Here is a 14,581-nt window from a genome sequence, read left to right as displayed (position 1 = left end):
CACGAAGACGCGGGTAGGACCCACCCGGTCTCGCGGACCTGACCGCTCTTTCAGGTCCCGTGCAAATATTGGCCCACAGGCCCCGTCTGCCCCCTTGTCTTTGAGGGTGGCCGTTTCTTTTGCTTTTGAGTAAATGTGTGTCGGCGCCGTCTGTGAAGTAAAACTGTTTAAGTGTTGCCGTGTGCTCGCGTAGTCGGTAGTATCTGCGTCATTGTTTCTTTTGTAGCATTTGATATATGTGCATTCTGTTTGGCTGTATATGTATGCTCTCCGTGTGCCGCGGAATAAATGTGTATTATGTTGAATTGTTCCCCGTTTCGCTTCGTCTTTTCTTTAATTGAATCTCCATCTTGCTTCACGTAAAGGGTTGGTAGTGGGCTTAATACGACTGATTATTAATCGGAACCGTCGAGGCCGACGATAACACCGCTCGGTTATCCCGATAGTAAGGAACGGATCGCTTAAGCGGCCCCTGTCCGGAGTCGACCTGCGGCGAGGTGCGATCGCCCGGTCTACCAGCCGCGTGGGTACTTAGGTAGGTCGAGTTTGGCGAACAACCCTATCCCACGCGGGTGGCCGATTGGCATGATCGTGGTGAGGCCGAAAGGCCCACCCGTGACTGGCTCCCGGCGTTAGTCCGAGAGGGTCACGACAGAATTGGCCGTTCGGTGGGCGACGTGTCGCGATTCGCGTCACGTGGCCGTTCCCACGCCGGCGAGCGCGAATTCGCAACAATATATATATATATATATATATATATATATATATATATATATATATATGTATTACACACACACACACGCACTACAGACATAATTTTTTTTCGCAAATCAGTCAAAGATGACCGACTCATAGACTAGTGGCCATTTTAGTTGTAAATAACCCAATGTCGAACACATCCTCAACCATTTCTCAGACATGCATTTACTAATCTTGTTCAAACGTGTCACACAGCTAATGTATGATTGCGTACATAAGCACGTACATTTTTTTTCGAGATCAGATCAAAGATGTCCAACTGGTGTCCATTTTGTTACGAACGCAATCTTGCCCATTCGTATGCAATCTTCCATGTCACATTGACCATTCATGTAAGTTGCGCAGACACATAAATCTTGAAAATATTGGCTATCCCTTTAACTTCATAAAGCAAAGTTACTAAAACGACGGGGCTATGTCATATCATGTCTTTTCTCCTTGTTATTTATTGCTTCTCCAGGTAAAGGAGCTTTACACAAAATACACGACTCCTTTTGGGCCGTTTTTTTTGACACCGCCTTCCCCTTACCACTGTGATGCTCGGTGACCCTTGGTCTGACCATTTCTCCCAATAAAAAAATACACGTCTCCTTGAAGGATGGCAGTCTCACTTTTAAAAATCTTGATCAGTTTCCGTTTGGCAAGTTTATTACCTTCGCATTCTGCGAAAGGTTATGTTTTGGTCGCTGTGTATTTATTTATTTGTGAATATGTGTGTTTGTTTGTTATTCGCATAACTCAGAAAGTATTAAACCGAATTGCATGAAATTGGGTGGGATGATTCGTGAGTATCCAAGGACGATTTGATTAGATTTTGGGAGTGGTCGGGTCAAAGGTGAAGGTCAAGGTCATGAAAAGGTCAAAAACACTCTTTTGCGCATAACTTCCTTCATAATACAGCTGTTGACATGCAACCACCGCCATATTGTTCCATGACGAGATACCTTTCAGATAAGTAGTGTCGGATTTGACGTAACGTCATCGGAAGTGCGTCTAAATGACGTCACAATATGACGTAAATTTTCAATTTTCGATCTCATCAGTTTTGATCAAACCGTTTTGTAGGACTTACCTTAAGGACGTCACACACCAAATTTGACTTCGATCGGACTGACCGTTATGACGTCATTGACGTTTGAACATGACGTTTTTCAATTATGGCTAAAATGTCCTGATATTTTACATTCAAATATCTATATAATTTAAAAAGCAAAGTCTCCCAAATCCAGGCATTAGGATCAGGACCAAAATATCTGTTTATTGATGTACAGGTTTTGCCAATTAACTCTGTAGTCAAGGTCAAGGTCACACTCAAGGTCAAAATATACTTGTAGGCATAGCTTCAGATCTAATTGAGCTATTGACATGAAACCAACGTTAAAACGTTCAGTGAACTACGAGCTTTCAGAATGGTAGTCCCCGATTGGACGTGACGTCGCCGGAAGTGCGTCAAAATGACGTCAAAAGATGACGTCATTTTTCAACTTTTTAATTTTTCAGTGTTTATCATTCCATTTTGTTGGACTGCCTTCAAGGAGGTTACACACCAAATTTGACGTCAATCGGACTGACGGTTGTGACGTCATGGGCGTTTTAAAATGACGTTTTTCAAATGTTGCCGGAAAAAAGTTGCGGCGGCGAAGGTATGCGCTCTACAGAGTGCCCGTTCTAGTTTATTTTTATTAATTGGTGGCAGCTGAGAACTCAGTCATTGATTATGTGTTTCCATTCAGCTCCCTCCAAATTTTTACAAACTACCCATTGACCTTCCAGCTTTCTTCTATGAGTAAATACCCACTTAGCCTCGAATCAATGATCTAAACAGCGCCTCTGTCATTCATGGACAAATTTCAAGCAAAATCAAGGTCGTTCTCAATTGACACATCCTGTCGTGATGAAGGGGTATCGAAGATGGCTGCTGCCATGAATGTGAAGACGGCATCACATGAATGTGGCTCCGACACCATCCCCACCCCATGACCCTTTGTGGCTTTCTGAGAACCAACCCATCCATCCATCCATTAGGACCATACTCTGCGCAGACCATTGGTGCTGCCTCAGCACTCTCCTTGGCTATTGGGTACAATCCTGGACGGGTCGCCACTCCGACACAGGATACCAGCAAGATGGCACTCATTTTGCCGATCTTAGAAGGATGACAGTCAGTCAACCCCACTTGGTATTAATTCAACAGACAAGGGGGATTTGAACTCAGGATCCGAGGATACCAAGCCCACCACCCTAACCATTATGCCAACACGAGGCATGAGAACCTACCCTTTGCCAATCCCAAGCCCACCACCATTACCATTAAGCCAACACCAGGCATGAGAACAAACTCCTTGTCCTCAAAGCATTATATATCTTGTATATGGCTCCAAACTCATACATGTTATCTACTAATCTGCTCTTCTTCACTGCTTGTAGATTTTTGATGCTGTGGAATCTGAATATATTGTGTTTGTGTGTATGTATGTGCACAACAGGTCAATCTGGAAACAGAACTCTCGAGAATGAGTTTGCTCAAGCTGGCTTCAGTGCAGCAGTCGTGCAGGTATGTCACATTCTCAGCAATTACTTGTACTGGAACTCAGCAATGAAAACAAATACAACACCAGAAAGCATCTCAAATGCAAAGTCTCCTGACATGTACTTTGTACTCAAACTAAACTTGACAAAAACAACAGCAAAACAAGAACGGCAATCAGTGGAGTGTGTACCACTGCCAGGTTGAACAGGGCAGGTCAGGTCAGGTAAGGGAGCATGCACCGGAGCAGCGCGTCGCTGCATCCACTTTCTGCCGGTACTCCAGGGGCCTCCATCTGGCCATCCCCAGGGCAGATGCCTGGCCCATCCACATCTCCTTGAGACGCTGATCAACCTGCTGCAACCACGAGGCACGTGGTTGGCCCATTGGCTGCCTTGACTCGCAAGGCTCACTCACTGAGAGAATCTGGTGAGCAGGATCAGCATCAGGAAAACAAGCCACGTGTCCATACAGCTGCAGCTGACGCTCACGGACTATGCAGGTAACAAACCTCATTTGAGTCTCTCTCAGCAACCGCTCGTTGGACACAAAATCTGACCAGCGATAGCCAAGGATTCCTCCAAAATCTGCCCCGCAGCTTGAACTCTCCAGCATCCTCCCCAGAATCCAGTCCATAAATGTGCTGAAAAGTGTGGGGGCCAGTACACACCCCTGACAAACTCCAGAAACAACTGGAAATAAGTCTGAGATGGTACCACTACATCTCATATCACTCTCGGTACCAGAGTATTGTTCAGACATCAGATTGACCAGATTTGGTGGCACCCCCCGAAGACCAAGAATCCTCCAGAGGGCATCCCGATTCACTGAATCAAATGCTTTACAGAGCTCAACATAGGCTGCGAGCAGCCCCTGCCGAAACTCTTGTCTGCATTCGGTGAGAACTCGAAGAGCAAGGATACGGTCAATCGTTGACCTCTTCGGTGTAAAGCCTGACTGCTCTGGATGCTGGTGCTCAAGCAGATGGTGGCGAACCCTCTCAATAATTATCCGAGCAAATACCTTACTCGGCACTGAGAGCAGCGTCATCCTGCTCAGAAGCAGACATGCAAACATAGTACCCTCCATCCTCCTTCAGTGGCTGAGTTAAAAAGTACATTTTATTCATTAGTGTTCTCCATATTCTCATAATAAATGTTTGTTGAAAATATGATAAAATCTCAAATTGTAAAAAAGTTATGCCAATGACTCGGACTCAGCCCGATTTCAGCTCGAGTCCAGCAAATTTAGTCTCCAGTCAAAATAAAAAAGTAAAAAGGTCGTTTGGACTATCCTTTCCATATTGTACTCTAACCACTTAATATGATACATCATCCTAAGTTAGCAGAAGAGACGTGAAAATATCTTCTATATATATTTTCTAAATAACAAGGGATGCCATTTATAATATCCGGAAGAAAAGTCCCACAGATATTACGTCAAAGAGGTCATGCGATCATTCATGGCAAGCTGAGAGCTGTTTTGCGAAGGGTTACATGGCAAGCATTTAAACAGAGAAAAATAGTAAAAGGTGTAGGCCCTATATATGAATTTATATTCAGCGAGTTCGATTTCTCATTTTATGCATGATATTTTCTTTGTTCCACATTAGATATAGTGTTAGTTTTATCGGGCCAAGGTATTCGGGTTAGAAATTTATGTGCATACCCAATTAACATTAATTTATAAATCAAGGTTTGGCTTCAGGGTTTATAAAAAAAATTATAAAGTTTTGAAATTCAATTACAATTGAAATTTATTGACATGGATGGAAACTTTTATTTTTGTTCGGGTTAGGGTTATGTATTCCCACATGCTACTTTATATCAAATCGTATCACAGTGTGAAGGACATTGATGTTAGTCCAGAAAGTAGTCGGATGTTCCTGTACATCAAAAAATAAAAAATTGGAGCATAAATAAGGAGCAAAATTCGTAATTTTAATCACGATTTACAAATTATATAAGCTAGTGAATCTTCTAAATTTGTTCAGAATCGGGGTCGATGACATAAGGTATTCATAAATGTGTGTTTTAGTGTTAATTTGATTTCAGATCATTGCTGTTTGGGTGGGTAGATTTTTGAGTAAGGGTTTGGTAATTTAGTTGCGATTAAAAAAAAAAACCATATCACATTGTGAAAGGGATTTGTATGAATACAGAAAGTGTTCGGATGTTCCTGAATGCCAAAATTTTTTTATGAATGAGAGCATAAATAAGGAGCAAAATTGAAGGTTTTAAACATGATTTGCAGATTAAATAAGCAATTGAATCATCTAAATACAGTCAGAAACGGTTTCCCCAAGAGAAAGAAACCCAAAAAGTCTTTTAAAATAAAAATTAATCTTTAAAAACAATATTTCTAAAATTTGCTCCTGGCAATCCAGAGTTGCTAATCTCCATGCAAAGTTTACTGCATGTTTTTTTGTGATGTAATACTTCGAAGTCAAACATTATTATTTTAACTCACAGTGAGATGAAAGTTAACATGTCAGCGTATTTATCTCCTCTTGCCGAAAATGTAATAATCTCTCCCTTTTATCTTGGATCTAAGGATGTTTTTATCGTTTTCTTTAAAAGCAGTGCGTAATATAGGCCAACTTGCTTAAATGTTTTCAATGTTTTTTTTTTTAAAGCCCTTGAAAGCACTGAAATGCCTTTGTTATTAGCTTCTACAGTTAATATCCAAATCTCCCATCTCTCCTATTCCCAAAAGTGTCATGTTTGTTGACTCCAAAGCACTTAAAATTGTCTTAAAAAAAATGCAACGTAATTTCTCTTTTATTGCTCATTAAACTTTCCTTTTTAATTAAACATTTAACCTCAAAACATGTGGTTGACACTTGTGTTTTATTTCTGTATGTCAAAATTGTCCGTTGCCAAATGTTTATACGTTTAACTAAATTAATTTGTTGATTTATATTGAAAATAAGGCGTCGGAAATTATTATACTATATCAAGGCGGCGGGAATCAAACTCTTACCATTTTAAAATGTTATCATTATTTATTATTATGTCGGTTTTTTTTGATGTGGAATTCTCATTTTAATTGCACTATGGTGTTGGGACGTTGCTGAGAAGACCAAGTGGTCGCATGAACTTGTACGACGTAAAATATATGAAATACAGGATCTGGGACATTTGTACCAACAAGTACACAGCACAATTAATTTTGCCTGCACTTGTGTGCATGTTAGAGTTTGGAGGTTAGAAAATCGTAAGAAATTAACGTGGATAGCTCCTTGTCCACCAAATTTGGCTTACGAATTGTGAGTAACCTGAGGCTGATCTTTGGTAGAAGAAAACAAATCCCACTCACCATCAACCTCATCCTCACCGAACTCTCTCACCCCATCTGTGTTTTGTTTTGCACACATCTTCAAGAGGACATGTTAGTCAGTCAGTTCATAAGTTGAATTTCACATTGACATTCCCTTCAGAGTCTATGAAACACCTTCCTGAAAAATAAAAAAATAAAAATAGAAATTGTTAAACAATTACCAAGATTATGCTTTCGTCAAGTAGCAGCTTTCTGCAATTTCAACACGATTAAGAGGCCGTCGTTGCGATTGTATTAAGACATTCATTGATGATAATATGAAAATGGGAAAAGGAATCGGAGCAGCCTGTAATTCAGTAAGGGGAAAAGTAAGGAAAATAAGGGGAAAAGCAATCATATAATTTGAGCTATGTTTGTGTGATGCTGTTTTGGACTTTCGTAAATTTGACAGTTGACAAATAAATGCGAATTTTTCCAACCATATTTTCTGGACAAGATTCGTATGCCATCAGAAACTTTGTAATCCGAAAAGAATGAGCTTTTGAGGTCAATAACTCCATAGCTTTTCAACCACTGTCGGGAATAGCTCACCTAGCTAGCACCCCTCCCCCCTCTCCCACCGTGCAACGTCGGGTAGCCCATGTTAGTATTGTATATTTTACCTGCATTAGTACAGTTTTGCCTTTGAGGAATCTTAATGCAGGAGGAGGCCACATGGCCCATCAAAGCCTATGCTATAGTTGCCAATGTATGGTTGATTGTCTGTGATCTATCCTTTTTAAATGCTGAGAAATTGTGCTCAAGCAAGGAAGCAGCATGGACATTTTTAAAGGTTTTTGGTATGACCCAGCCAAGGTTCAAAATTCAAACTGCCGATCTCCCAGAATCATAGAGTATGCTCTAATCATTAGGTCACTGACCTCACATTTTAAGCCAAGAGCTTATATGATAATGTTGAACAGGCCAAGCTGAAGCTTTAACAAAAAACAATCATTGATATTATAGTTTTGTGAACCGTTTTGAGTAACGAGTGTCACTGCATTGAGTAATACAATCATGTAATTTAAGGTTTTTCTATCAACTTGAAATTCATATGAAGTTTTAAGATAGATTGAAATATAACTGGGGATTAATCATCACCCTGTGGTGTAGGAGGAAGTGGTCCTTGGAGCCGTGGGAGCGAACGAGTGGAGAGGAGGCATCGTGAGGTTTGGAACCGAACCTGCTCCCATTCCTCACTTTGTGAAACTGGATACACCAACAGATAGCTATCTCGGTGGGTACAATCTCTCTCATTCCTTTTATTTTTCTTTTGCTATATATTGTCTGAGTCTGAAGGAAGAATTTGTGCATGACTATTCACACAGAAAACGAAGGCTTAGGGAAACATCAGTGTATTTTTTAATGAATTTTCAAGGACATTACTCCAAGTCGACAAGGGACACAATGACAAACAGATGTTTCAATCTGCGATCCCAGTTTTAATGGCAATGTGGAAGAAGAAGAAGAAGAAGAAGAAGAAGAAGAAGAAGAAGAAGAAGAAGAAGATTAAGAATATTGTCGCACATTAAGGTTCATACTGTTGTTATGAGCTTTGGCAAACCTTCGATGACTGTTTGGGATCGCTCATCCGATGAAAACAAGGACCGTACACAAAACGATATCACTCGCACCAAATTGCAGTGACCCACCTGTGAGTGTCATGTTTGTAACTCATCAGGAAAGTGTTTCATTGCTCGTGAAACAAGTTCATGTTTTGATATGGATACATACCTGAGAGAAAGTCGAAGCTCGCAGATCTATAAATGTATGAGTCATGTACTTTTCTCTCTTATTTTATTATTATTTTTTATCTTATTCTTCACTTTTCCTTCACATCCTCTGGTTCCTTTCTTCTAGGGTACTCCTTGTCCTCTCTGTGTGGTTGGTCGACCAGCTTCGGTGCTCTGCTGGTCGCCGGTTCTCCTCGGGAGGGACACGTCGGCGGCATTCACATTCTGGCGCTTCACAGAAATGGAAGTGTGGCCACCATTCTTCACCAGCAAGGGTCACAGGTCTGCAAAATAATGCTCATCTCTGTGCTCAGTCGAAAGAGAGAAAGCCATTTATTTGTAATTATTAGTTGTAGGATTACTATAATATGCCTGCCTGGTGTTTGCTTAATGGTTCGGGTGGTGGGCTTGGGATCCTTGGATCCTGAGTTCAAATCCCACTCAGCTGTTGAATTAATACCACGTGGGGTCGACTCTGCCTGGCATCCTTTTGAGGTCTGCAAAATGAGTGCCAGCTTGCTGGTATCCTGCGTCGGAGTGACGACCCGTCCAGGATTGTGCCCAATAGCCAAGGAGACCGCTTAGGCGTCACCAACGCTCTGCACAGAGTATGGTCCCAATGGATGGATGGATTGATAGCAACATAAGCTGTTGATGATTAAATCTTTCACATTTTCATAACTCTGACAGGAGGACAGGTCCAGAAGTGCTCTTTGGGGTTTTCCCCGTTATGTCAGACTACAGCTATTCCCTTTTCATTCAGTAACATCGCTGTCGACAAACGATTTTGTTTTCATTGAAGCTTTGCAGTGAAGTTGAGCCAAACAACAACATTTGAAATCAATTTGAAGATCTACGAATGAAAGTTACTGTCCTGTTTAACCCGAAGAATTATTTTGCAATTCTTGTGCTGGATAATTTGATTGACGTTATTTTTGACTTGACATCTCCTTCCTGTTCAGTTGGGTTCATACTTTGGAGCTGAGATCCTGTCACTGGAGATGATAGAAAATAAAGCTTCAAGGAGCGATGAAAAAGGCTCTTGCCGGATCTTGGTGGGGACACCGGGGGCATGGCGAGGGGACCGAGAACAAGGATCAGTGATTGTGTACGCACCGCAAAAAGATGGCGACAAGGTACTAAACACTGGCGGGAGAGTCTGTCAATATCAAACATTTCAAGGTTTCGATGTGTTATTTAATTTTTCCAGTCAAAGTGGCCAATCTAGACTGATTAGGACATTGTAATTCACCATTTAATTGGTTTTGCAATCACAGAAACTTGATGATGATCTGTAGAAATTTTTATTTTTATTTTTCAACTATCAATGCATGTCATTGCATGTCGGTCATTGGTGAAACGTACTTGGAAATGGGGAATACAACTGGAGTAACCTCAACAGCATTTGGTGACAGGGCAAACCTCCACCAGGCTAAACAGTTTAGGTTTTGTATCACACTGATAGGCTGGATCTGGATATGGACCTGAACCAAAATCGAGATCAATAAACAAATGACTTTTTAATACCTTGGAAAGGGATGTTCTTTTACATGTCACTGTATGAGGTGTGTATGATAATGCACTCCTAACTATCTCAGTCATGTGATGACGTGGTCATTGTATTTTGCATGAAAACACAAATGCATTGAAAGGCACACACATACACGTGCACAAACTTCCTGAAAATAGCAGATACCATAACTCGATACGTGGTCACCGTGGCATTGAAAAACCAAACATACAACAGCCTTCTCATGTTGTGCAACACAAGCAATTGCCTTCTGCGATATATGGACTGCCCTGTCTAAATATAAATTGTGTTTTCGTGACCACAACCCCCAACCACTGCACCCTACCTTGCTAAACAATTCTCCCACGTGTGAACCAATAGGGTCGGAGACTAATGGGTGCCAACATTAGTTATTATACAAGGTTGACGATTTCTCCTTTTCCTCCTTTCTCCATGTCCATCGTCCATGTCCATGCACCGAACCTGGGTTTTATTTTGTTTTTGTGTATACAGAGCTGTCAGTTGCCTCCACACCGCCCAAATAACAAATAATATTTGTGTCCTTTATGACATCTTTTAAACCAGTAAGTTTCCTGTTTGGAATGATTCTCAAATTTGTTTGACTGCCAGACAGGTAGACAGAGTAGAAAAAAAAATAAACCAATGTCACCCCCAGGGTGACCAGTATCTTGCCAAAATGTGAACATGAGTGACTTATTTATTCGATTAAAGTCACTCAAAAAATAAGGGTTTCGTCGACCTTGATGCTTGACCTTTTTGTGACCTTGACCTTTGACCTTGACTTTTATATTTTCGTACGGTTAATGGTATCTCTCCAGGACCGTTGTACATGAAATATCAAGAGATTTTGATGAGAACTGAGGAAATAAAATTTTCATGAAAAATCCGTTTTTTCGTCATAGCATCAAACTTTTGACAGATCTGGAAAGCACTTATCAAGCGCTTTCATATGAGGTATTACTCGATATGGTATCTAAGATTTCAAAATTTGACCTTGGGGTCAATACCTTTCGACCTCCAGCGCTAATCATGAAGGTCAAGGCCGATCGCCACCAAAAATTAATCAGCTGAGCGCCAGACCATGAACTATATTCCCATGAAGTTTGAAGACGATCCGATCAAAATTACTCAAAAAATAAGGGTTTCGTCGACTCCCCTGATTTGTGACAGTGACCTTGACCTTTGACCTTGACCTTGAAAATTTTATGCGCTGAAAGGGACCTCCATAGGACTCTGATATGCAAAGTTACAAAAATTTCCAATGATAACTGTGCTCTGCAGAGTGATCGATACGTGATTACAGACAAACAAAAAAACAAAACAAAATAAAAAAAACACAAGCTGACCAACATATCTTGCAAAAACTTCGTTTTGGCAAGATAAAAAAATCTCATCACTCTCTGCACGTGTACGATCGGGACAAATTCAGAGCCAAAGTACCGTTAAACAGCAGGTTCGTTTTCCAATTAATGTACTGATTCGTGTTCAAAGTATAACATTCAATTGAAATTAAGTTGTTCCTTGATCGATCATAAGCTGACGTTTGTAGACAGAAGGACGGACAGACAGACAGATGGAAGTGAACCAATTGCTTAACCCCACTTTTTGCTTTGTGTGCAACAAAGGGCAAATACGGTGGTCATTGTGAAAACCCGAGAAATAGAAACTCTTGCAACCAAAGGCTGTTTTTGAATGAAGAGCGATTAGAGTGAGACTGAGCTGTAAAATAATCTAATTAAATCCATTTAATCCAATAATAATTATCAATTCATTTTGTTTTGGGGGAAATCAACCGGTGCAATCTTTTCATGCCTCCACCGACGAAGTTGCCGGAGGCATGATGTTTTCAGGTTCATGTGTCCGTCCGTCTGTGATCGATTTTCGTTACCATGATAACTTGAGAATGGCTGAAGGGATCAGTGAAACTTTGTACAAGTATGTGTAATGATGTGAAGATGAACTGATTAGATTATGGGGTTAAGAGGTCAAAGGTCAGAGTCCATGATAGGTTTTCGTTACCATGATAAATTAAGAATAGCGAAAGGGATCGAAGTCAAACTTGGTACAAGTGTGTATAATGATGTACAGATAAACTGATTGGATTATGGGGTCAAAGGTCAGAGGTCATATCAAGTAAAAATGTTGATACTTGAGAACAGCTGAAAGGATTTAAATCAAACTTGGTGGAAGTAAGTGTGATGATATTATAATATGGGTGGAGGCATATCGGGCAACATCGAAGAGTGCTGTTCTCGTTACTTAGCAAAATAAATTTGCCAAGTATGTTGATCGGTTCATTTAGTTAGTTAGTTTGTTTGATTATCCAGTCACCTAGAGCACAAACTGCTCAGCCGATTGTTCTGAAACTTTAGAAGATTGTCGCCACTGTCCCTGCAACGGCCCATGACAAAGTTTCGTAAAAATGGTTTAGCGCAGGGGTCGGGAACGTTTTTGACTCGGAGAGCCATTAAAGCAAAATATTTGGAAATCTATTTCAGTGAGAGCCATATAATATATTTTAAGACTGAATTCAACTAAATGTGAGTATAATAAGCCTCTGAATTTATTCTTTTAAATAATGTTGTAATAATACTCACCATTAATGGGACTTCTGGTGCTGTATGGATTTGCTGATGGCTTTGTAGTCTGGTTGGTACTTGGTGAGGTTAAGCTTCATGCAAGCGTTGAGGCTTTCATCCGTTAGACGTGATCGTAGGTTGGACTTGATGTTTTTAAGATGTGAGAATGACTGCTCACATGCATACGTAGATCCAAACAAGGTCAATACAGCAATACACGCTGCAGTGTGAGGTATGTGACAGGAAGCGCGTTCCAAGTTTTGATAATCAGCTGGTCTTCAGGTTGAAGTTTTTTCATTTCTGTCCACATGTGCTTGCTCGCCAACTCTGCTTTCTGTCGTGCGATTCTTTCCAGATCTTCATTCAGTGACTTGAACTTATTCACCCACATGTCTGAGGCCTTCAGGTCAGCCACTTCTGCTTCAAAATCTCTGACTGAGACACCAGGAATGTAACTCAGGTCGGCTGTGTTCAGTGAACACTCGTTTGGATGGGTGATGAACTTAAAAAGACGAGTGTGCTCACGAAATTCTCCAAAGCGTGCTTTGAATGACTGTAGGAGACTGGATGTGAAGCCAGCTAACTGGTGGAGATCAAAGTTTTGAGTGGGCTCACTTGCTGTGCATGCATCTTTAAATTGTCTCAGTTTTTCAAAATGTAGTAAACGACCTGTTTCAAGATCCATGATAAAGAGCTCCAGCTTGTTTTCAAAAGCAAACACGGCTTGTTGAAGGGATAACACTGTATTTCCAATGCCTTGCATTTTCACGTTGAGCTCGTTCAGATGTTCAGTCATATCCACGAGATAGTAAAACTTGAGGAGCCACTCAGTTTCGGCTAGCTCAGGATGCTCAATCCCTTTCATTTCAAGGAAAGTCCAGATTTCGTTCAGGCAAGCTGCAAAACGGCTAAGCACCTTCCCTCTTGACAACCAACGCACATTGCTGTGCAAAAGCAGACCGTGATAGTTATTTCCAACTTCATCCAGCAGTGTTTTAAACTGGCGACCATTTAAGGCTCGGGCAACAATAAAGTTGATCACACGAATGACCAGCGACATCACTTCGCCAAGCTGCCCATCACACATCTGAGCACAAAGTGCTTCCTGGTGTAGAATGCAATGGAAACTTAGGATGGGTCTATTTTCATGTTCACGGAGAAGCGCCACAAATCCTTTGTTTTTCCCCACCATACACGGAGCACCATCAGTACACACCGAGATAAGTTTATCCATTCGTAGATTTTTTTTCTTGAGCGAACTCCATGAAAGACTTGAATAAATACTCACCTCTTGTGGACCCTTTTATTGGCAGAACAGCAAGACTTTCTTCGCGTAGTGTATCACCAGCAGCATATCTTGCAATCACACTGAACTGCGACAAATGGCTTAAGTCTGTTGACTCATCCAAAGCCAGGGAAAAGAACGGCGCTGTATTTATGTCCTTCACTTGCGTCTCCTCCACTTGGTTTGCCATCATGATGGTACGATCATGAACAGCTCTTGTCGACAAAGGCATATTTTGTATCCGTTTGATTATCTTGTCTTTGTTCGGAAGATCATCAAAAAGTTCATTGGCGACATCCAGCATGAACGTTTTAGCATACTCGCCATCTGTGAATGGTTTTCCGTTCCTCACTATTGCTAAAGATCCAGCAAAGCTGGCGGAATTATAGTCACCTTGCCGGGTCCATACGCGGAGTTGCTGCTGGCTGGCTTGCACCCTGCTCAGTAGCTCTTGGCACGCTTTCTTTCTGCTGCCTCCCGCAGGGTATTTTGATGCAAAGGTAGCATGGCGCGTGTCGAAGTGCCGCTTTATATTCGACCGTTTCATCGATGCAATTTTGTCATTGCAAATTAGACAGACTACAGAACCTGCTCTCTCCACAAAGGCGAATTCTTCGGCCCATTCGTTTTTTCCTTTTCGCCATCTTCTTCGTCGAAGGGTTAGCTTTGAGCAAATGAAAGAGAGGGAGATGTTGACCCAAGTGAGTCTGGCTGGCCTGCGCACAGGCTGACATACTCGAGAGGTGCGGCGCGGCCGGCCGACTCTGGGATGCTGTCGCCTCAGCGGTGGCGCGTGATTGGTCGAGATGAATTCCGCTATGCGTGTCGGCGGCGGCACGTCATTGGAGG

General features: G+C 41.4%; 1 protein-coding gene across 1 annotated transcript in view; it reads left to right on the top strand.

The window, feature by feature from the left end:
- Positions 1–14,581, top strand: part of LOC147025469 (integrin alpha-L-like) — a 165,484-nt gene that overhangs the window by 87,399 nt on the left and 63,504 nt on the right. The window contains exons 13-16 of the mRNA XM_085886474.1: positions 3,246–3,313; positions 7,718–7,841; positions 8,465–8,619; positions 9,300–9,473. Of these exons, the coding sequence (XP_085742600.1) occupies positions 3,246–3,313; positions 7,718–7,841; positions 8,465–8,619; positions 9,300–9,473 (521 nt within the window). The remainder of the gene's footprint in view (positions 1–3,245; positions 3,314–7,717; positions 7,842–8,464; positions 8,620–9,299; positions 9,474–14,581) is intronic.

This window comes from Eptatretus burgeri, chromosome 6, assembly GCF_056783735.1.
Source record: "Eptatretus burgeri isolate ZD-2024b chromosome 6, Ebu_testis_v1, whole genome shotgun sequence".
Classification (NCBI taxonomy): domain Eukaryota; kingdom Metazoa; phylum Chordata; class Myxini; order Myxiniformes; family Myxinidae; genus Eptatretus; species Eptatretus burgeri.
The sequence above is the reverse complement of the archived record's forward strand: the minus strand, read 5'-3'. Positions and strand labels throughout refer to the sequence as shown.